This window comes from Mustelus asterias, chromosome 10 (assembly GCF_964213995.1).
Source record: "Mustelus asterias chromosome 10, sMusAst1.hap1.1, whole genome shotgun sequence".
Taxonomy (NCBI): Eukaryota; Metazoa; Chordata; class Chondrichthyes; order Carcharhiniformes; family Triakidae; genus Mustelus; species Mustelus asterias.
Window position 1 is genome coordinate 297,958 of NC_135810.1, and position 21,994 is coordinate 319,951.

A 21,994-nucleotide genomic window follows, 5' to 3' on the forward strand; every position below is an offset into this window, starting at 1 on the left:
TTGAACTGAAAGGCTCTTCCTTGAGTTTCTTAATTTCTTCTCAGCCAAGGAATATTTCCCATCCTATAATCTTCACCTCATGAAAGGCATGAGTGCTTGACTCTGTGAAAAATGCCTTCAGAGTCCTGAGCCACATTATTACCTGTAACTGGGAAGATATATGTTTCCTATACCTCAAAGACTTCAGGAAAACTAGCTAAATTGGCAGAAGAATTTTTATACAGTGAAAACAAAGAGAGGCTTGTACTTATGTAGTGCATTTCACAGCCATTAGATGTTCTAAAGCGAATTGTGGCCAATTAATAACTTTTGAAGAGTAGTCACTGTTGCAATGTAGGAAACGTAGCTGCCAAATTGTACCCAGCGGGCTCCCATAAACAGCGATTTGATAATAGCCAGATAATGTTTATGGGATTTTAGTTGATTGTTCAGGACACTGGGGAGAACAATACCTGCTGCTTTTTGAATTGGTGCCATGGAATCTTTATTTATTGAAAGTGCAGTTAGGGCCTCAGTTTAATATAGAAACAAGAAGCAGGTGTAGGCCATTCGGCCCCTCGAACCTGCCCTGCCATTCATTTTGATGATGGCTGATCATCAAATTCAATACCCTGATTCCCCCCTTTCCCCCATATGTATTAATCTCTTTAGCCCCAAGGGCTACATCTAATTTCTTCTTGAAATCAGACAATATTTTGGCCTCAACTACATTCTGTAGTCGTGAATTCCACACATTCACCACCCTCTGGGTGAAGTAATTTCTCCTCGCCTCAGTTCTAAAAGGTTTACCCCTTATCCTCAAACTATGACCCTCCTAGTCCTAGACTGTCCCCACTATCAGGAGCATTCTTTCTGAATCTACCCTGTCTAACCTAAGGTGGTTCCCACTGTTGCCTCACAGTGCCAGGGATCCAGGTTTCATTCCCAGCTCGGGTTATTGTCTGTACAGAGTCTGCATGTTTTCCCCGTGTCTGCTTGGGTTTCCTCCGGGTGCTCTAGTTTCCTCCCACAGTCCGAAAGACATGCCAGTTAGGTGCGTTGACCATGCTAAATTCTTCCTCAGTGTACCCGAAGAAGCGCCTCAGTGTGGTGACTGGGGGATTTTCACAGTGGCTTTATGAAAGCCTACTTGTGACAGTAATAAATAACCCTGTTAGAATTTTCTAACTTTCTATGAGATCCCCTCTCACTCTTCTAAACTCCAGTGAATATAATCCTACACGACTTAGTCTCTCCTCACATGACAGACCTGCCGTCCCAGGAATCAGACTGGTAAACCTTCGCTGTAATCCCTCTATAGCAAGGACATTCTTCCTCTGATATTGTCACCAAAACTGCACATAATACTCCTGGTGTGGCCTCACCTCAGCCTACACAATTGCAGTAAAATATCCCTATCCCTATACTCAAACCCTCTTGCTATGAAGGCCAACATACCATTTGCCTTCTTCACTGCCTGCTGTACCTGCACGCTTACTTTCAGTGACTGATACACAAGGACACCAAGGTCTTGCTGAGTACCTACCTCTCTCAATTTACGCCCATTCAAGTAATAATCTGTCTTCCTATTATTGCTACCAAAGTGGATAACCTCACATTTATCCACATTATACTGCATCTGCCATGCATATGCCCACACACTCAGCCTGTCCAAGTCACACTGAAGCACCTCTGCATCCTCCTCACAGCTCGCCCTCTCACCCAACTTTGTATCATATGCAAATTTGGAGATAATGTATTTAGTTCCTTCTTCCAAATCATTAATACATAATGTGAACATTTGGGGTCCTAGCACAGATCCCTGTGGTACCCCACTAGTCACTGCCTGCCAATCAGAAAAAGACCCATTAATGCCAACTCTTTGTTTCCTATCTGCTAACCAGCTTTCTATCCATCTCAGGACATAACCTGCAAACCATGTGCTTTAACTTTACATAGTAGTCTGTTTTGTGAGACCTTGTTGAAAGCCTTCTGAAAGTCTGAATAAACCACATCCATTGGTTCTCCTCGATTGACTCTACTAGTTACATCCTAGCAATTATCATGGGAGATTTTGATCTACATATCAATTGGTCAAACCAGGTCAGCCAAGGCAGCCTTGAGGAGAAGGAGTTCATAGAATCCGCAGTAGTTTCCTTGAACAGTATGCAATGGAACCTACAAAGGGGCAAGCTATCCTAGGTTTGGTCCTGTGTAATGAGACATGAATCACTAATGATCTTACAGTTAGGGATCCTCTCGGAAGAAGCGATCACAGTATGGTTGAATTTAAAATACAGATGGAGCGTGAGAAGGTAAAATCCAATACCCAGTGTCTTGTGCTTAAACAAAAGAAACTACAATGGGATGAAGGAGGAGTTGGCTAAGGTAGACTGGGAGCAAAAACTTTATGGTGGGACAATTGAGGAACAGTGGAGGACTTTCAAAGCGATTTTTCACAGTGCTCAGCAAAAGTATATACCACTGAAAAGGAAGGACTGTAGAAAAAGAGATAATCAGCCGTGGATATCTAAGGAAATAAAGGAGGGTATCAAATTGAAAGAAAATGCATACAAAATGGCAAAGATTAGTGGGAAACTAGAGGACTGGGAAATCTTTAAAGGTCAACAAAAAGCCACAAAAAAAGCTATAAAGAAATGTAAGATGTATTATGAGAGTAAACTAGCTCAGAATATAAAAACAGATAGCAAAAGTTTCTACAAATATATAAAACGAAAGAGTGGCTAAAGTAAACATTGGTCCTTTAGAGGATGAGAAGGGAGATGTAATAACTGGAAATGAGAAAATAGCTGAGGCATTGAACAGGTATTTTGTGACGGTCTTCACAGTGGAAGACACAAATAACATGCCAAAAATTGATGACAGGAAGGCTATGGCAGGTGAGGACCTAGAAACTATCATTATCATGAAAGAGGTAGTGTTGGGCAAGCTAATGGGGCTAAAGATAGACACGTCTCTTGGCTCTGATGGAATGCATCCCAGGGTACTAAAAGAGATGGCGGGGGAAATAGCAAATGCACTAGTGGTAATTTACCAAACTTTGCTGGACTCTGGGGTGGTTATGGCAGATTGGAAAACAGCAAATATGACGTCACTGTTTAAAAAAGGAGGTTGACAAAAGGCGGGTAACTATAGGCCGGTTAGCTTAACTTCTGTAGTAGGGAAAATGCTTGAATCTATCATTAAGGAAGAAATAGCAAGACCTGTGGATATAAATTGTGTATAAATCTCCACATCATGATATAAATTGTCCCATTGGTAAGATGCAGCATGGGTTCATGAAGGGCAGGTCATGTTTGACTAATTTGGTGGAATTCTTTGAGAACATTACATGCGCAGTGGACAATGAGGAACCTGTGGACGGGGTGTATCTGGATTTCCAGAAGGCATTTGACAAGGTGCTGCACCAAAGACTGCTACATAAGATAAAGGTGCATGGTGTTACAGGTAATGTATTAGCATGGATAGAGGATTGGTTAACTAACAGAAAGCAAAGAGTGGGGGTAAATGGGTGTTTTTCTGGTTGCGATCAGTGACTAGTGGTGTGTCTCAGGGATCAGTGTTGAGACCGCAATTGTTTACGATTTACATAGATGATTTGGAGTTGGGGACCAAGTGTAGTGTGTCAAAATTCAAGATGACACTAAGATGGGTGGAAGAGCAAAGTGTGCAGAGGATGCTGGAAGTCTGCAAAGGGACATAGATAGTCTAAGTAAGTGGGCGAGGGTCTGGCAGATGGAGTACAATGTTAGTAAATGTGAGGTCATCCATTTTGGTAGGAATAACAGCAAAATGGACTATTATTTAAATGGTAAAAAATTGCAGCATGCTGCTGTGCAGAGGGACCTGGGTGTCCTTGTGCAGGAATCTCGAGTTGGTTTGCAGGTGCAGCAGATAATTAGGAAGGCAAATGGAATTTTGTTCTTCAGTGCTAGAGGGATGGAGTTTAAAAACAGCAAGGTTATGTTGCAGCTGTATAAGGTGTTGGTGAGGCCACACCTGGAGTACTGTGTACAGTTTTGGTCTCCTTACTTGAGAAAGGATATACTAGCACTGGAGGGGGTGCAAAGGAGATTCACTAGGTTGATTCCGGAGTTGAGATGGTTGGCTTCTGAGGAGAGACTGAGTAGACTGGGGCTATACTCATTGGAATTCAGAAGAATGAGGGGAGATCTTATAGAAACATGTAAGACTATGAAGGGAATAGATAAGATAGAAGCAGGCAAGTTGTTTCCACTGGTGGGTGAAACTAGAACTAGGAGGCATAGCCTCAAAATAAGGGGGAGCAGATTTAGGGCTGAGTTGAGGAGGAACTTCTTCACACAAAGGGTTGTGAATCTGTGGAATTCCCTGCCCAGTGAAACAGTTGAGGCTACCTCATTGAATGTTTTTAAAGCAAGGATAGATAAATTTTTGAACAGTAAAGGAATTAAGAGTTATGGTGAGCGGGCGGGTAAGTGGAGCTGAGTCCATGAAAAGATCAGCCATGATCTTATTGAATGGCGGAGCAGGCTCAAGGGGCCAGATGGCCTACTCCTGCTACTAGTTCTTATGTTCTTATGTTCAAAGAATTCCAAAAGAATTGTCAGGTATGATTTCCCTTTGTAAATCCATGCTGACTTTGTCTGATTATACCACTGCTTTCCAAATGCTGAGTTATGAAATCCTTGATCATGGACTCTAGCAACTTCCCAGTACTGACATGAGGATCATTGGTCTATAATTCCTTGTTTTCTCTCTACCTCTCTTTTTGAATATCGGGCTTACATTAGCTACCCTCCAATCTGAAGGAACCAATCCAGAGTCCAAAGAATTTTTTAGAAAGTTTTAATGTTTAAAGTTTTAAAGCTTAGTTTTAATGTTTTTAAAGTTTATTGATTAGTGTCACAAGTAGATTTACATTAACGCTGCAATGAAGCTACTATGAAAATCCCCTAGTCGTCACACTCTGGCGCTTGTTCAGGTACACTGGGGCAGAATTTAGCATGGCCAATGCACCTAACCAGCACAGCCTTTGGACTGTGGGAGGAAACTGGAGGAAACCCACGCAGACATGGAGAAAACGTGCAGATTCCGCACAGACAGTGACCCAAGCCGGGAATTAAACCCAGGTCCCTGGCGCTGTGAGGCAGCAGTGCTTGCCACTGTGATGCTGGCGAATTTTGGAAAATAGCCACCAATGTGGTTTCTCGGGCCACTTCCTTAAATACTCTGGGATGAAGATTATCAGGTCCTGAAGATTTATCCACCTTCAGTCCCATCAATTTCTCCAAAATATCTTATCCAAAAGCTGGCACCTCCAATAGGTTAGCACTCTCTTGGTACTGCACTCAAGTTCAGCCTAGATTTCTGTTGCTCAAGTCCTTCAGTGACTCGGTTAAGTGTACTGCCAACACTAGTGGAGAAAAGCTGCTGTTCTCAGCAACGTTGGGTATCCTGGCCAGATATTTGCAAATCATCCCATCTGTGTCATGCCCAATGTTTACTGCTGTCTTCCATGTCTTGGCTGTTGTTGATGTGGATCCTTGATAGACCTCACCCTTTTCAAAGTTCATCACTTGAGCTATCCCCAGGCTGCATACAGAATGCTGAAAAATATGTTAACTTGCCAAAGCTGCTTATTGGTACCTGTCAATACACCATGCGACTACATCCATTGTTTAATTTTAAACACAGCTTGCTAAAAGAGAATTGCTTAAAGTTACAGTCCTGATTTGTCGTATTCTTCTTCAGCATCTACAGATGTGACAGAGGCAACACTTGTCAGAGATATTCTATATGTCCTCCAAGGAATTGATGGAAAATGTATCAAAATGTGTAATTCTGAAAACTGCTATAAAATTGATTCCAAGGTAATTTATCTTAAATGAGTAATTACAATAAATATGAACTCTTTCATGATATTTGGCAATTACATATTCACAGTCATCTTTTATTTTCCTTTCTCCAATCCATTGTTGAACAGAATTGTAGAATCCAATGAAGGGTAAGAGAAGCATTTGTTGTGTTCAGAATGATAAATGTTTGGGCTGAGGGTGATTTCATTGTTTGTACGTATTTAGGGATGAATGGCCTGGAAATGGAGAGCACAATTAGTCAACTTTGTCTATTACAAACCAAATAATTAGCTCCATTATCCAGCCAGTTAATCATTGCACAAAAGTAGTTCAACAACATGAGAACGAGGAGCAGGAGTAGGCCATTTGACCCCTCGAGCCTGCTCTGCCATTCAGTACAATCATTGCTGATCTTGTCACGAACTCAGCTCCACTTACCCACCCACTCACCATAACCCTTAATTCCTATAATGTTCAAAAATCTATCTATCTTTGCTTCAAAGACATTTAACGAGGTTGTCTCAACTGCTTCACTGGGCAGGGAATTCCACAGATTCACAACCCTTTGTGTGAAGAAGTTCCTCCTCAACACGGTCCAAAATCTGTTTCCCCTTATTTTGAGGCCATGCCCCCTAGTTCTAGTTTCCCTGCCTGTGGAAACAACCTCCCTGCCTCTATCTTATCTATTCCCTTCATAATTTTATAAGGTACTATAAGATCCTCCCCCTCATTCTTTTAAATTCTAGTCACTGATCGCTAACGAGAAAAGCATCCATTTATTTCCAGTCTTTCCTTTTGTGCAGCACCTTGTCAAATGCCTTTTGGAAATCCATTGTCCACCACACTTGTAATGTCCTCAAAGAATTCCAGTAAATAAGTTAAACATGACCTGCCTTTCATGAACCCATGCTGTGTCTTCCCAATGGGACAATTTCTACTCAGATGTCTCACTATTTCTTTCTTGATGATAGATTCAAGTATTTTTCCCATTGCAGAAGTTCAGCCTACTGGCCTATAGTTAGCCGCCTTTTGTCTACCTCCTCTTTTAAACAGTGGTGTCACATTTGCTGTTTTCCAGAGTCCAGCGAATTTTGGTAAATTACCACTAGTGCATTTGCCAATTCCCCTGCCATCTCTTTTAGTACCCTGGGATGCATTCCACAGGGTCAGGAGACGTGTCTACCATTAGCTTACCTAACACTGCTGCTTTAGTGATAATGCTAGTTTCTAGGTCCTCACCTGCCATAGCCTTCCTGTCATCAATTTTTGGCATATTATTTGTGTCTTTCACTGTGAAGACCGACACAAAATACTGTTCAATGCCTCAGTCATTTCCTCATTTCCCATTATTAAATCCCCCTTCTCATCCTCTAAAGGATCAATGTTTCCCTTAGCCACTCTTTTTATGTATTTACAGAAACTTTTGCTGTCTGTTTTTATATTCTGAGCTAGTTTACTCTCAATCTTATTTTTCTTTATAGCCTTTTTCGTGGCTTTCTGTTGACTTTTAAAGATTTCCCAATCCTCTAGTTTCGCCCTAATCTTCGCCATTTTCTTTGCATTTTCTTTCAGTTTGATACCCTCCTTTATTTCCTTAGATATCCATGGCTGATTATCCCTTTTCCTACAGTCCTTCCTTTTCACTGGTATGTATTTTTGCTGAGAACTGTGAAAAATTGCTTTGAAAGTCCTCCACTGTTCCTCAATTGTCGCACCATAAAGTTTTTGCTCCCAGTCTACCTTGACCAATTCCACCCTAACCCCATTGTAGTCTCCTTTTGTTTAAGCACAAGACACTGGTATTGGATTTTACTTCTCACCCTCCATCTGTATTTTAAATTCAACCGTACTGTGATCACTTCTTCCCCAGAGGATCCCTATCTGACAGATCATTAATTATTCCTGCCTCACTACACAGGACCAAATCTAGGATAGCTTGCTCCCTCGTAGGTTCCATTAGATATTGTTCGAGGAAACTAACGCAGGTAAATTCTATGAACTCCTCCTTAAGGCTGCCTTGACCGACCTGGTTTGATCAATTGACATGTAGATTAAAGTCACCCATGATAATTGCCATACCATTTTTACATGCATCAGTTATTTCCTTGTTTATCGCTCGCTCCACCATGATGTGATTATTTGGTGGCCTATTTTTCTTTATATAGACTATGCCTATCAGTGACTTTTTCTCCTTACTATTTCTATTTCCACCATAATGGATTCAACCCTTTCCTCCATAGAACCTATATCATCTCTCACTACTGCCCTGATGTCATCCTTAAATCTCAGAGCTACACCACCTCCCTGACCTTCCTGTCTGTCCTTTTGAATAGTCTGATGCCCCTGGATATTTAACTCCCAGTCGTGACCACCCTGCAATCTCTGCAATGGCCATTAAATCATACTCATTCGCGATGATTTGTGCCGTTTCGAATGGCATGAGCATTTAGGTAAAGTGCCCTTATGCTAGTTTTTATACCTTTTTGAATCCTAACCCCTCCATTAACAACATCTCAAGGCCATGATTTATTTCCGTTTTGCCATTCTAAGCTCACTAGGGCTCTGCTTTTCTTCATTTGCATTAGGACATATCAGCAAGGTTTGTTTAAATGTACAATATGAAAAACGAGTCTTGTGCCCAATTCCATCCTAGTCCCGAGCCTCTTGGTAGCAAATATCAGATCATTCTACAATCATTCTATCCAATATTATCTCTCAAACAACACCATCAAAAGTACCAGATTAATTTGTTATTCTTGTTGGTGGAGCATTGCAGGGCTGAAATTGGATGGGGCGCCTACAAAACAATTGTAACGATAATTCAAAGTGCTATAAAGTGGCCTGAGGATGTGAAGGGTGTTATACAAAACTGAGTTGTTTCTTAACTGACGTTTTTGTTGATTAGGACCCACTGCTCCTGGAAGAGGGAGACAAGCAGCAGTTGATTCTGCCAATATAATCTGGTTATGTTCTTGGCTGGTGCCATTCTGTTGATCCAATCAGTGATGGTGGAAGGTTGTAAAGATTGAACTGATTGGTACAATAATAAGTGCATATTTAATAGTACTTTTAATGGTGGCTATTTCAGTAAGAGCAATCATCTGACTTCTGATATATGTTTTGCATTGCTTCCAAAAATGTTATTGATTTAATCTCTAAACGAATGAATGCTGTTGTCAGAATGCATAATTAGCTTTAGGTTTGAGCCAAAACCTAAAAACGTTTGTCATATTGTAAAAATGCTTAAACATACATATATAAACGCTGTAAGAAGACAGAGGGTGGTGGTTGATGGGAAATGTTCATCCTGGAGTTCAGTTACTAATGGTGTACCGCAAGGATCTGTTTTGGGGCCACTGCTGTTTGTCATTTTTATAAATGACCTGGATGAGGGCATAGAAGACTGGGTTAGTAAATTTGCGGATGACACTAAAGTCGGTGGAGTTGTGGACAGTGCGGAAGGATGTTGCAGGTTACAGAGGGACATAGATAATCTGCAGAGCTGGGCTGAGAGGTGGCAAATGGAGTTTAATGCGGAAAAGTGTGAGGTGATTCACTTTGGAAGGAGTAACAAGAATACAGAGTACTGGGCTAATGGTAAGATACTTGGTAATTTGGATGAGCAGAGAGATCTCGGTGTCCATGTGCATAGATCCCTGAAAGTTGGCACCCAGGTTGATAGGGTTGTTAAGAAGGCGTACAGTGTGTTAACTTTTATTGGTAGAGGGATTGAGTTTCGGAGCCATGATGTCATGTTGCAGCTGTACAAAACTCTGGTGCGGCCGCACTTGGAGTATTGCGTACAGTTCTGGTCGCCGCATTATAGGAAGGATGTGGAAGCATTGGCAAGGGTGCAGAGGAGATTTACCAGGATGTTGCCTGGTATGGTGGGAAGGTCTTATGAGGAAAGGCTGAGGGACTTGAGGCTGTTTTCGTTAGAGAGAAGAAGGTTAAGAGGTGACTTAATAGAGGCATACAAGATGATCAGAGGATTAGATAGGGTGGACAGTGAGAGCCTTTTTCCTCAGATGGTGATGGTTAGCACGAGGGGACATAGCATTAAATTGAGGGGTGATAGATATAGGACAGATGTTAGAGGTAGGTTCTTTACTCAGAGAGTAGTAAGGGCGTGGAATGCCCTGCCTGCAACAGTAGTGGACTCGTCAACATTAAGGGCATTTAAAGGGTCATTGGATAAACATATGGATGATATTGGAATAGTGTAGGTTAGATGGGCTTTAGATTGGTTTCACAGGTCGACGCACCATTGAGGGCCGAAGGGCCTGTTCTGCGCTGTAATGTTCTATGTTCTATACCCACCTCTTGTGGGTAGGCAATGTTCTGGATACAAACTATGAATTTTTATTCAGTTGCCAATGCTGCCACTACCATACGATAAGAAATAGTTGTTGATTTACTAATTTATTCAGTCTTTCTACATTCAAATGACTATTTTGGTAGTGTCTTATGTTATGTTGTGGCGCTCATACTCCAGACTGTTTTCTTTTGTGTGAACGTATTTTGAGTGTGTGGCTGGGTGGAAGCATTGTTGCAGGGTTTGAGTGCCCAGGGTGTTGCTGGCTAGATCAGCATTTACTGCTCATCACTCATTGCCTTTGTGCAGGTGGTGAAGAGCCGACTTTTGGAATAGCTGCAGTTCACGTGAGATTTTTAAAAAGCTTCTTTATTGAATTTAGTTGACCACTCCCACCTTCAAAATAGTTGCTCAGAGCGACTGGCGACTGTGCTACAGGCAAACATTAGCGAAGTGACAAAACCTTTTACATTGCACAGTAAACTCGGCAGTAACTGGTGACAATACAGGAGGAGGATTTTAGCAAGAAGCCAGATTTCTTGCCAGAAATTAGATTTTTCTTGCTCTATCAGATTAAACCTTTTATTTTGAACAGTTGGGAATATCGAAATCTCTGAGGGATACTGCAAGTAGATTAGCAGAACTTGGATGGCTTCACAACAAAATAAGAAAGTACACTGACCAGAGATGCTTGGACCGTGCGTTTGGTCTTGTGGGTCAGGTACGTTGGATTCATCTTGCAGTATCTATCCCTGAACAGATGCATCATGTGAGAAGGCATAGAAAAAGGTCATGGATTAAGAAAAAAATAATATGTACCTGGCGTATCCAGTTTTAAGACCTAGGAGCAGAGGTAAGCCATTCAGCCCGTTGTGTCTGCTCCGCCAGTCAATGAGATCGTATCTGATCTGATAATCCTCAACTCCACTTTCCTGCCTTTTTCCCATAACTCTTGATTCTCTTACTGATTAAACATCTGTCTACCTCCGCCATGAACATACTGAATGACCCAGCCACCACAACCAAAGATGTGCAGGCTAGGTTGATTGACCATTCTAAATTGCCTTTCGTGTCCTGGGATGCATAGGTTAGAGGGAATAGTGGGTAAATATGTGGGGATATGGGGATAGGGCCTGGGTGGGATTGTGGTTGGTGCAGACCCGATGAGCCAAATGGCCTCTTTCTGTAGGATTCTAACCCTCTGCAGAAAAGAATTCCACAAATTCATTAGCCTTGGAGAAGACATTTTTCCTCATAACTGTCTTAAATGTCTGACCCATTACTTTGAGATTATGCACCCTGGCCCTAGACTCTCCCACAAGGGGAAACAACCTTTCAGCATCTACCCTGTCGAGCCCTCTGAGAATTTTATGTGTCTCAATAAGGTCACCTCATTCTTCTAAACTCCAATGAGTACAAGCCCAACCTACTTAACTTCTCATAAGAAAACTCATCCACACTCAGATCAATTGATTGAACTTTCTCTGGACTGTCTCCAATGCCAGTATATCTTTCATAGAATCATAGACTCATAGAATCCTACAGTGCAGAAGAAGGACATTTGGTCCATCAAGTCTGCACTGACCACAATCCCACCCAGGCCCTATCCCCATAACCCTATGCATTTACCCTAGCTAGTCCTCCCTGACACTAAGGGACAATCTAGTATGGCCAATCCACCTAACCTGCACGTCTTTGGACTGAGGGAGGAAACCGGAGCACCCAGAGGAAACCCATGCAGACACGGGAAGAATGTGCAGACTCCACACGGACTGTGACCCAAGCTGGGAATTGAACCTGGATCACTGGCGCTGTGAGGCAGCAGTGCCACTGTGTCCACTACGACTCTCACCAACGTATACAGCTGCACCATAGAAAGCATGCTTTCTGGATGTATCACAGCTTGGTATGGCTCCTGCTCTGTCCAAGACCACAAGAAACTACAAAGGGTCGTGAACGAAGCCCAGTCCATCAATCAAACTAGCCTCCCACCCATTGATACTGTCTACACTTCCCGCTGCCTCAGAAAAGCAGCCAGCACAATTAAGGATCCCACGCATCCTGGACATTCTCTCTTCCACCTTATTCTGTCAGGAAAAAGATACAAAAGTCTGAGGACACGTACCAACCGACTCAAGAACAGCTTCTTCTCTGCTGCCATCAGACTTTTGAATGGACCTACCTCGCATTAAGTTGATCTTTCTCTACACCCTAGCTATGAGTGTAACACTACATTCTGCACCCTCTCCTTTCCTTCCCTATGACCGGTATGCTTTGTCTGTATAACGCACAAGAAACAATACTTTTCACTATATACCAATACATGCGACAGTAATGAATCAAATCAAAACTTTACGGTTTCTGGGCGTGGTCTAACTAGTGCCTTGCATAGTTTGAGCAAGGCTTCCCTATTTTTATACTCCATTCCCTTCGAAATAAAGGCCAACATTCCATTTGCCTCCCTATTACCTGCTGAACTTGCATGCTAGCTTTTTGTGATTTCTGCACAAGGACCCCCAAATCCCTCTGTGCTGCAGCTTTCTACAGTCTTTCTCCAATTAAATAATAATCAGCTCCTTTATTTTGCCAGCCAAAGTGCATAACTTAACATTTTCCTGTATTATATTCCATCTGTGGAATTTGAATTCAATAAAAAAAATCTGGAATTAAGAATCCACTGATGACCCTGAAACCATTGCTGATTGTTGCAAAAAACCCATCTTGGGTTGTATCACTATCAAGCTGTGATACAACCAGAAAGAATGCTTTCTATGGTGCAACTGTATAAGTTGGTGAGAGTCGTAATGGACACAGTGGCACTGCTGCCTCACAGCGCCAGTGACCCGGGTTCGATTCCCAGCTTGGGTCACAATCTGTGTGGAATTTGCACATTCTCCCCGTGTCTGCATGGGTTTCCTCTGGATGCTCCGGTTTCCTCCCACAGTCCAAAGATGTGCGGGTTAGGTGAGTTGGCCATACCAGATTGTCCCTTAGTCAGGAGGGACTGGCTAGGGTAAATGCATGGGGTTATGGGGATAGGGCCTGGGTGGGATTGTGGTCAGTGCAGACTTGATGGTTCAAATAGTTCACTAATGTCCTTCAGGGAAGGAAACCTGCCGTCCTTACCCGGTCTGGCCTACATGTGACTCCAGAGCCACAGCAATGTGGTTGACTCTCAACCCTCGGGCAACTAGGGATGGGCAATAAATGCTTTTCAGCCAGTGACGCCCATGTCCCACGAATGAATAAAAAAAAACTGCCAAGTTTTTGCACACTCACTTAACCTGTCTATATCCCTCTATAGTCTCTGTGTTGTCTCTGTGTTATCCTCGCCACTTGCTTTCCCACCTATTTTTGTGTCATCCACACACTTGGTAATAGTATATTCACTTCCCTCGTCCAAGTTGATATATATTGTAAATAATTGTGGCCCCAGCACTGATCCCTGGGGCACTCCATTAGTTACAGGTTGCCATTCTGAAAATGCCCCTCCTATTCCAACTCACTGTCTTCTATTAGTTTGCCAATCCTCTATCCATGAACACTGGGGTGATCAGTAAGTTTGCGGACGACACGAAAATGGCTGGACTTGCAGATAGTGAGGAACATTGTCAGAGGCTACAGAAGGATATAGATAGGCTGGAAATTTGGGCAAAGAAATAGCAGATGGAGTTCAATCCTGATAAATGCGAAGTGATGCATTTTGGTAGAACTAACGTGGGGGGAGCTATACGATAAATGGCAGAACCATAAAGTGTGTAGATACGCAGAGGGACCTGGGTGTGCAAGTCCACAGATCCTTGAAGGTGACGTCACAGGTGAAGGTAGTGAATAAGGCATATGGCATGCTTGCCTTTATAGGACAGGGCATAGAGTATAAAAGATGGGGTCTGATGTTGCAGTTGTATAGAACGTTGGTTCGGCCGCATTTGGAATACTGCGCCCAGTTCTGGTCGCCACACTACCAGAAGGACGTGGAGGCTTTAGAGAGAGTACAGAGGAGGTTTACCAGGACGTTGTCTGGTATGGAAGGGCTTAGTTATGAGGAGAGATTGGGTAAACTGGGGTTGTTCTCACTGGTAAGACGGAGGATGAGGGGTGACCTAATAGAAGTGTATAAAATTATGAAATGCATAGATAGGGTGAATGGTGGGAAGCTTTTTCCCAGATCGGTGGTGACGTTCACGAGGGGTCATAGGTTCAAGGTGAGGGGGGGAGGTTTAACACGGATATCAGAAGGATGTATTTTACACAGAGGGTGGTGGGGGCCTGGAATGCGCTGTCGGACAAGGTGGTGGAGGCGGACGCACTGGGAACGTTGAAGACTTATCTAGATAGCCACATGAACGGAGTGGGAATGGAGGGATACAAAAGAATGGTCCAGTTTGGACCAGGGAGCGGCGCGGGCTTGGAGGCCGAAGGGCCTGTTCCTGTGCTGTATTGTTCTTTGTTCTTTATTACCTCCAACACCATGGGCTGTTAGCTTATTAAGTAGCCTTTTATCTGATGCCTTATCAAAAGCTTTTTGGAAATCCAAGTATATTACATCTACTGGGTTCCCCTTTATCTATCTTGCTCATTGCCACCTCAACGAATTCCAATTTAATTTGTCAGGCATGATTTTTGCTTGATGAACTATGCTGACACTGCTTGATTATATTATGTGATTCTAACTGTTCTGCTATTGCATCCTTTAAAATGGACTCTAGCATTTTCCCAATGACAAATGTTAAGCTAACTGGCCTATAGCTGGCTAACTGGCTACCGTGCAAAGGGACCTGGGGGTCCTTGTGCATGAGACGCAAAAGCCCAGTCTGCAGGTACAACAAGTGATCAAGAAGGCAAATGGGATGTTGGCCTATATCGCGAGGGGGATAGAATATAAAAGCAGGGATGTCTTGATGCACCTGTACAGGGCATTGGTGAGGCCGCAGCTGGAATACTGTGTGCAGTATTGGTCCCCTTATATGAGGAAGGATATATTGGCATTGGAGGGAGTGCAGAGAAGGTTTACCAGGTTGATACCGGAGATGAGGGGTTTGGATTATGAGGAGAGGCTGAGGAGATTGGGTTTGTACTCGTTGGAGTTTAGAAGGATGAGGGGGGATCTTATGGAGACTTTTTTTTTTATAAGATAATGCGGGGGCTGGATAGGGTGGAGGCGGAGAGATTCTTTCCACTTAGTAAGGAAGTTAAAACTAGAGGACACAGCCTCAAAATAAAGGGGGGTCGGTTTAAGACAGAGTTGAGGAGGAACTTCTTCTCCCAGAGGGTGGTGAATCTCTGGAATTCTCTGCCCACTGAGGTGGTGGAGGCTACCTCGCTGAATATGTTTAAAGCGCGGATGGATGGATTCCTGAGCGGTAAGGGAATTAAGGGTTATGGGGATCAGGCGGGTAAGTGGTACTGATCCACGTCAGATCAGCCATGATCTTATTGAATGGCGGGGCAGGCTCGAGGGGCTAGATGGCCTACTCCTGCTCCTATTTCTTATGTTCTTATAGTTAAAAAAACTGAAAATGCAAGGTAAGCCCAGCAGGTCTGGCAGCATCTTTGGAGAGAGAAACAGAGTCAATATTTCCAGTCCATATGACCCTTCTACAGAACTGGCCTATAGTTATCTATTTATTGTCTCCCTCCCTTTTTGAATATAGGCAGTTTTGCAATCCTCTGGGACTTTGCAGAATTTAAGGATTCTTGGAAGATTCCTCCTAGTGTATCTACTATCTTTGTAGTTACTACTTTTAATATCCTGAGATGTAACCCATCAGGTCCAGGGGCCTTATCGACCCTCTAGCACCATTAGTTTTCCCTAGTACTTTTTCTCCAGTGATAGCTATTGTATTTGTTTACTCCCCTTGACTATTTTGTTAGCCTGGTTTTCAGATCCTCGTTGATTGGTATTTAGATCTATTCTCCTTCAATCCCACCCCCTAGCCCAGTCTCTGTGTAGGAAGGACATTTCCATCGCTGGTAACTTATTCACGCTTTAAATAAATTTATTTGAAATCTATTTTAAATATTCCACTTATTTACTTTTGGTGTCCAGCTTGTTTTATTGATATGGTGTTTTTTTGAATGCCTTAATGTTCTTTTCAAATCTGTCTAATTTTGGATAAGTTTCGATCTATTTACGGATCATTCACTAATACATAAATATTCACTATCAGTAATTAGTAAACCAATGCATACTGTATATTAACAGAAAAGTGAGGGGTTTTTTGGATCTTTTTCAGCCTCTTTTTAATTATTCCTGCAGAGTTTCTGTGCTTCCTTGCATCAGGAGTTGAAGGAATATTACAGGTTGCTGTCTGTTTTGCATTCTCAGGTAAAAGATACTTTACTCCTCTAATACTTACCCAACTGCTGGTATCTCAAAGCTGCTCCTTTAAAGTTGGGTGGGTCAATTCTGTTGTGTGTTTCTCCTGACTCCAAAACCGCCTTACAACTGTGTTCAAAACTACGCAGTAGTCCTAGTTGGTAACCCTAAATAATCTAAATCTAAACCCGTCATTGAAATTTGAAACATATCTAGTCCAGTATCTTCTGTCTGATGATTCCATTCTTAGATTTCAATTTAGAATTTTGTTTTTTAAATGGCAAGCATGCTTTTGTTGTGAAAGTTGATCATGTCAGTGGAACAAAATTGTTACAAATTGGTACAAAGTGACATTAGTGAACTCGATGGATTTTCTCGACAATGGGTTCAGTCATCATTTTAGTTCCAGATGTTTTGTCATTAAATCGGTCATGTTAGGATTCGAACCCAGGTCCCCAAAACACTATTTGGCTTTCTGGACTACGAGCACAGCAACAATACCACCATGCCACAGCCTCCCCCTGTCCAGATGAAGCACAAATTTTCATACATCAGCCATTTGAATGCAACATGAAGAGATAAAGAAACAAGTCGGCACAGTGATTGGCACTGCTGCCTCACCGCGCCAGAGACCCAGGTTCGATTCCCGGCTTGGGTCACTGTCTGTGTGAGTTTGCATGTTCTCCCCGTGTCTGCATGGGTTTCCTCTGGATGCTCCGGTTTCCTCCCACAGTCCAAAGATGTGTGGGTAGGTGGATTGGGCATGCTAAATTCCCTCTGAGTGTCAGGGGGGCTAGCTGGGTAAATGCATGGCGTTATGGGGGTAGGGCCTGGGTGGGATTGTGGTTGGTGCAGACTTGATAGGCCGAATGGCCTCCTTCTGCACTATGGGATTCTATGAAGTCAGCAAAAAAACTCATACAACAATATGGGGAAGAGGTTATGATGTAAAGTTGTTAAATTCAATATTGGGCTCAGAAGGCTGTAGAGTGAAGAAATGAAAATTGAGGTGCTATTCTCTGAGCTTGTCTTGAACTTCATTGGAACACTTCAGCAAGCCATGGACAGAAAGGTCAGTGAGGAAGTAAGATGGAGGATTTAAATAACAAGTGACAGGAAGCTCAGCATCATGTTTGTGTATCGAATGAAAGGGTACCACAAAGCAATCATCCAATCTGCATTTGGTCTTCCCAGTCGAGAGGAGAACACATCGTGAGCAGGAATTGCAATATACGAGGTTGAAAGAAGCTTATTAGTTTGAACATGTTTGTATCACATAAAACTGAAGAGATCAAGAGTGCCTGCAAAGAACGCCCAAATTGCAGTTCTACCATGGGGTCTAACATCCATTATTCAACTTTTGGATGCATACACCAGCAAGGCTTTCAAGGATCATGTTCTCACCAAACGGAATATCTGGATGTTTGACAGAGAATTAACCTTCACAGAGAGTAGTAATATGCATGCTGTCTGGTTTGATGTTCTGTGTGGTTTTGTCGTTATATCATGAGATGCAGTAAATGTACAAACTGTCATCAGATCATTCAAAAAATGGACTATCCAATTTGCTGGATGAAGAGGAAACTAATTTGTTGCGGAAAGGTGATTCTAAAAGCTAAAGTACCAAACTTGATTCAGAGTAGGATAGTTCCAGTGGTACCATAACCAAAGTGATTCAGGATTAATTGTTTGCATCAGGTGCTGAAGATAAATTTGACTTTTTAAACTGTTTTGATTGTGGTTAAAGTTATCCTTGTACAATTAATTCTTTCAATAAAACATGTCACATGGCTTTAAGTTGGATTGCTGAGTTTTTCACATTTCAAAATGGCAACCATTTACAGGATAACATAGCACGAGGAGAGCGGTGCTTACACTTAAACTTTATACTTAAACTTTACTCCTCTCACCTTGAGCCTATAATTGAGACTTCCACCTGGGAAAAAGCCTCTGACTATCCACCCCATCTATGCCTCTCATAATTTTGTAGACCTCTATCAGGTCTACAAAACGTGGAGAGCGGTGCTTACACAGAATAAAAGAGTATGAGGAGAGTAGCGGAGACACAGGATAAAGGAGTGTGAATATTTCCCAGATTAAGAAGCCAAAAACCAGTTGAAAGTTTTTTTAAAAAACTAAGTAAATAACATTGGAATGGAGTGCCAGACAATGTGTTGTACCTGTTGTGGGAGCTGGTGGACCCCATAGTGGTTCCTACTTATTTTAATGTTGGTTGCTCGAGGAATTGCGGCTCAGAGTTAATGAGCTGGAGTTGGAGCTTCAGACACTGCAACACATCAGAAAAGGGAAGAGGTACTTGGACACTGTTACAGTTGGGAGTCACACCCATTAAATTAATTACCTTGACTTTGACCAGTGGTCAGGGACAGGGGGTGTGACTGAGAGTGAGGCAGGTAGAGAGATCCAAGGCATAGCGCTGCAGGGGTCTCAGCCCTTGTCCCTGTCCAGCAGATACAAGATTCTTGCTCGTATCTGGCTGGCATGGTGGCACAGTGGTTAGCACTGTTGCCTCACAGCACCAGGGACCCGGGTTCTGTTCCCGGCTTGGGTCACTGTTTGTGTGGAGTTTGCACGTTCTCCCCGTGTCTGCGTGGGTTTCCTCAGGGTGCTCCGGTTTCCTCCCACAGTCTGAAAGACGTGCTAGTTAGGTGCATTGGCCATGTAAAATTCTCCCTCAATGTGTCCGAACAGGTGCCGGAGTGTGGCAACTAGGGGATTTTCACAGTAACTTCATTGTAGTGTTAATGTAAGCCTACTTGTGACTAATAAATAAACTTTAATTTCTAACTTTAACTTTGAGTGAGGGAATTGTAGAAAGGATGAGCAAACTGACAACGGCACCTTGGTTAAGGAAACCAAGTTGGGGGAGAAAAGACAAATGTAGTCGTAGTTGGGGGTAGTGGAGTCGGGAATAGACATTATTCTCTGTAGCCAGGATTAAGAGTTTCAAAGGCTGTGTTGCCTGCCTGGTGCCAGGGTTCAGGACATCTGCTTTGGGTTGGAGAGGAACTTGTGGTGGGAAGGGAAGGATCCAGTAGTTGTTGTCCATGTACCCACCAATGACATCGGTAGAATGAGGAAGGAGGTTCTGTGTAGGCATTTGAGGAATTAGGCGCTAAATTAAAGAACAGAACCTCCAAGATTATAATCACTGGATTATTACTGGAGCCATGTGTAAATTGGCAAGGGGTATATAAATCAGTTCAAAGACTGATGTAGGAGAAGTGGGTATTGGTCTGTAAGTCCGTACTGGAGAAAGTGAGGGCTGTACCGTTGGGGCAGCTACATCTGAACCATGCTGGGACCAGTGTTCTTGTGGATCGTATAACTAAGGAAGTAGAGTGAGCTTTAAACTAAAGAGTGGAGGTGAGGTTTCAGTTGCTTGGAAAATTAGGGAGTCAAAGTAAAAGATAGGAGTGCAGGTTAGTGATCAGTCTGAGTATCAACAGAAAATTACAGGTAGGGACAGAGCATATGGACATTATATTACATCAAGGACTCGTACAACAGCCCTAAATACGAGGGGGGAGGGTTCCAAGAATGGAAGGTTTAAAGAATCAGGGGTATATGAGGGAGTGGTGGCACAGGATAGTGAGGGGGAAACTTGACTGTCGTAGTGTGACAATAAGAAGTCTCACAACACCAGGTTAAAGTCCAACAGGTTTATTTGGTAGCAAATACCATAAGCTTTCGGAGCACTGCTCCTTCGTCAGATGGAGTGGAAATCTAGTGTGACAGGCCAGGGCAGGAAACATAAACAAAAATATGCAATACAGAGCAAATCCAGAGTTGGAAAGAACTGTAAAAATCAAAGCTAAATGTTCTTTATTCGAATGCACGAAGCATTTGCAATAACGTAGATGAGTTGATAGCACAGATTGCAACATTTGAGAATGATGTATTAGCTATTACAGAAGTGTGCTCAACATTCCAGGGTATGCAATGTTCCAATAGAACAGTCCAAAGGGGAAAGGTGGGGTAGTGTTGTTAATCAAGGAAGGTTTCAGAGCAGTGCTGAGTCATGGTATAAAGGCAGTGGATAGTGATGTAGATTCTGTTTGGGTTGAAATCGTGAATAGCAGGGGAAGGAAGACCCGGGTGGGAGTAGTCTATAGACCCCCAAAGTTTGACCCCTCAGAAAGTCAGAGCATAAATGGGGAAATAACAAAGGCATATTTGAAGGAAACTGCAATTATCACAGGTGATTTTAATCTGCATATTGATTGGAGAAGCCAAACCAGCAAGGTTGGGTAGAAGAAGAATTTGTGGAGTGCACCAGGGATTGCTTTTTAGAGCAGTACATTGTGGAACCTATTCGGAAACAGGCGATTTTAGATTTGGTGTTGTGTACTGAAGAAAGATTAATAAGGGATCTTGTGGTTAAGGATCCCTGAGGGGGTAGTGACGACGATATGATAGAATTCCAGATACAGTTTGAGGGTGAACGCTACAGGTCCATAACCAGTGTCTTCGACTTAAATAAGGGCAATTACAATGGTATGAGGGAGGAGTTGTTTATGATGACCTGGGTAAACAAGCTAAAATACAGGTCAGTAGGTGAGCAATGGCCGTTTTTCAAACAGCTGGTCCAAAATGCTCAACAGTTTATCTCAATCAAAAAGAGGTATTCCACGAGAAAGAAATGGTTAACAAAGGAGGTCAAGGATAATGTTAAATTGAAAAGCAGGATCTACAAAGTGGCATGGGATAGTGGTAGATCAGCGGACTGAGAGGTTTTTAAGATGCAGCAGCAAAAGACTAAAAAGCTCTCGAGAGAAAATTTGCATGCAGCATAAAAACAAACAGTAAGAGTTTCTCTGGATATGTAATTAGGAAGCGGTCAGCTAAGGTCAGTGTGGGACCTCTACTAAACAAGGCGGATGAATTGATAACAGCAAACAAAGAAATCGAACAAAGAACAATACAGCACAAGAACAGGCCCTTTGGCCCTCCAAGCCTGTGCCGCTCATGTGCCCAACTAGACCATTCGTTTGTATCCCTCTATTCCCAGTCTGTTCATGTGGCTATCTAGATAAGTCTTAAACGATCCCAGCGTGTCCGCCTCAATCACCTTGCTTGGGCGTGCATTCCAGGCCCCCACCACCCTCTGTGTAAAATACAGCCCCCTGACATCTGTGTTGAACCTTGCCCCCCTCACCTTGAACCTGTGACCCCTTGTGTTCGTCACCTCCGACCTGGGGAAAAAGCTTCCTATCTATGCCCTTCATAATTTTATTCACCTCTATTCGGTCGCCCCTCATCCTCCGTCTTTCCAGGGAGAACATCCCCAGTTTACCCAATCTCTCCTCATAGCTGAGACCCTCCATACCAGGCAACATCTTGGTAAACCTTTTTTGTACTCTCTCCAAAGCCTCCACATCCTTCTGGTAGTGTGGCGACCAGAACTGGACGTAGTATTCCATCGTTCTATACAGCTGCAGCAACATATGCCAACTTTTATATTCTATGCCCCGTCCAATAAAGGCAAGCATGCCATATGCC

At 42.8% G+C, this 21,994-nt stretch overlaps 1 protein-coding gene across 1 annotated transcript in view; it reads left to right on the plus strand.

Moving 5' to 3' along the window:
* The window catches only part of tubgcp3 (tubulin gamma complex component 3), a 143,857-nt gene that overhangs the window by 45,901 nt on the left and 75,962 nt on the right, over nucleotides 1–21,994 (plus strand). The window contains exons 7-9 of the mRNA XM_078222718.1: nucleotides 5,734–5,852; nucleotides 10,748–10,873; nucleotides 16,412–16,480. Coding sequence (XP_078078844.1) covers nucleotides 5,734–5,852; nucleotides 10,748–10,873; nucleotides 16,412–16,480 — 314 coding nt within the window. The remainder of the gene's footprint in view (nucleotides 1–5,733; nucleotides 5,853–10,747; nucleotides 10,874–16,411; nucleotides 16,481–21,994) is intronic.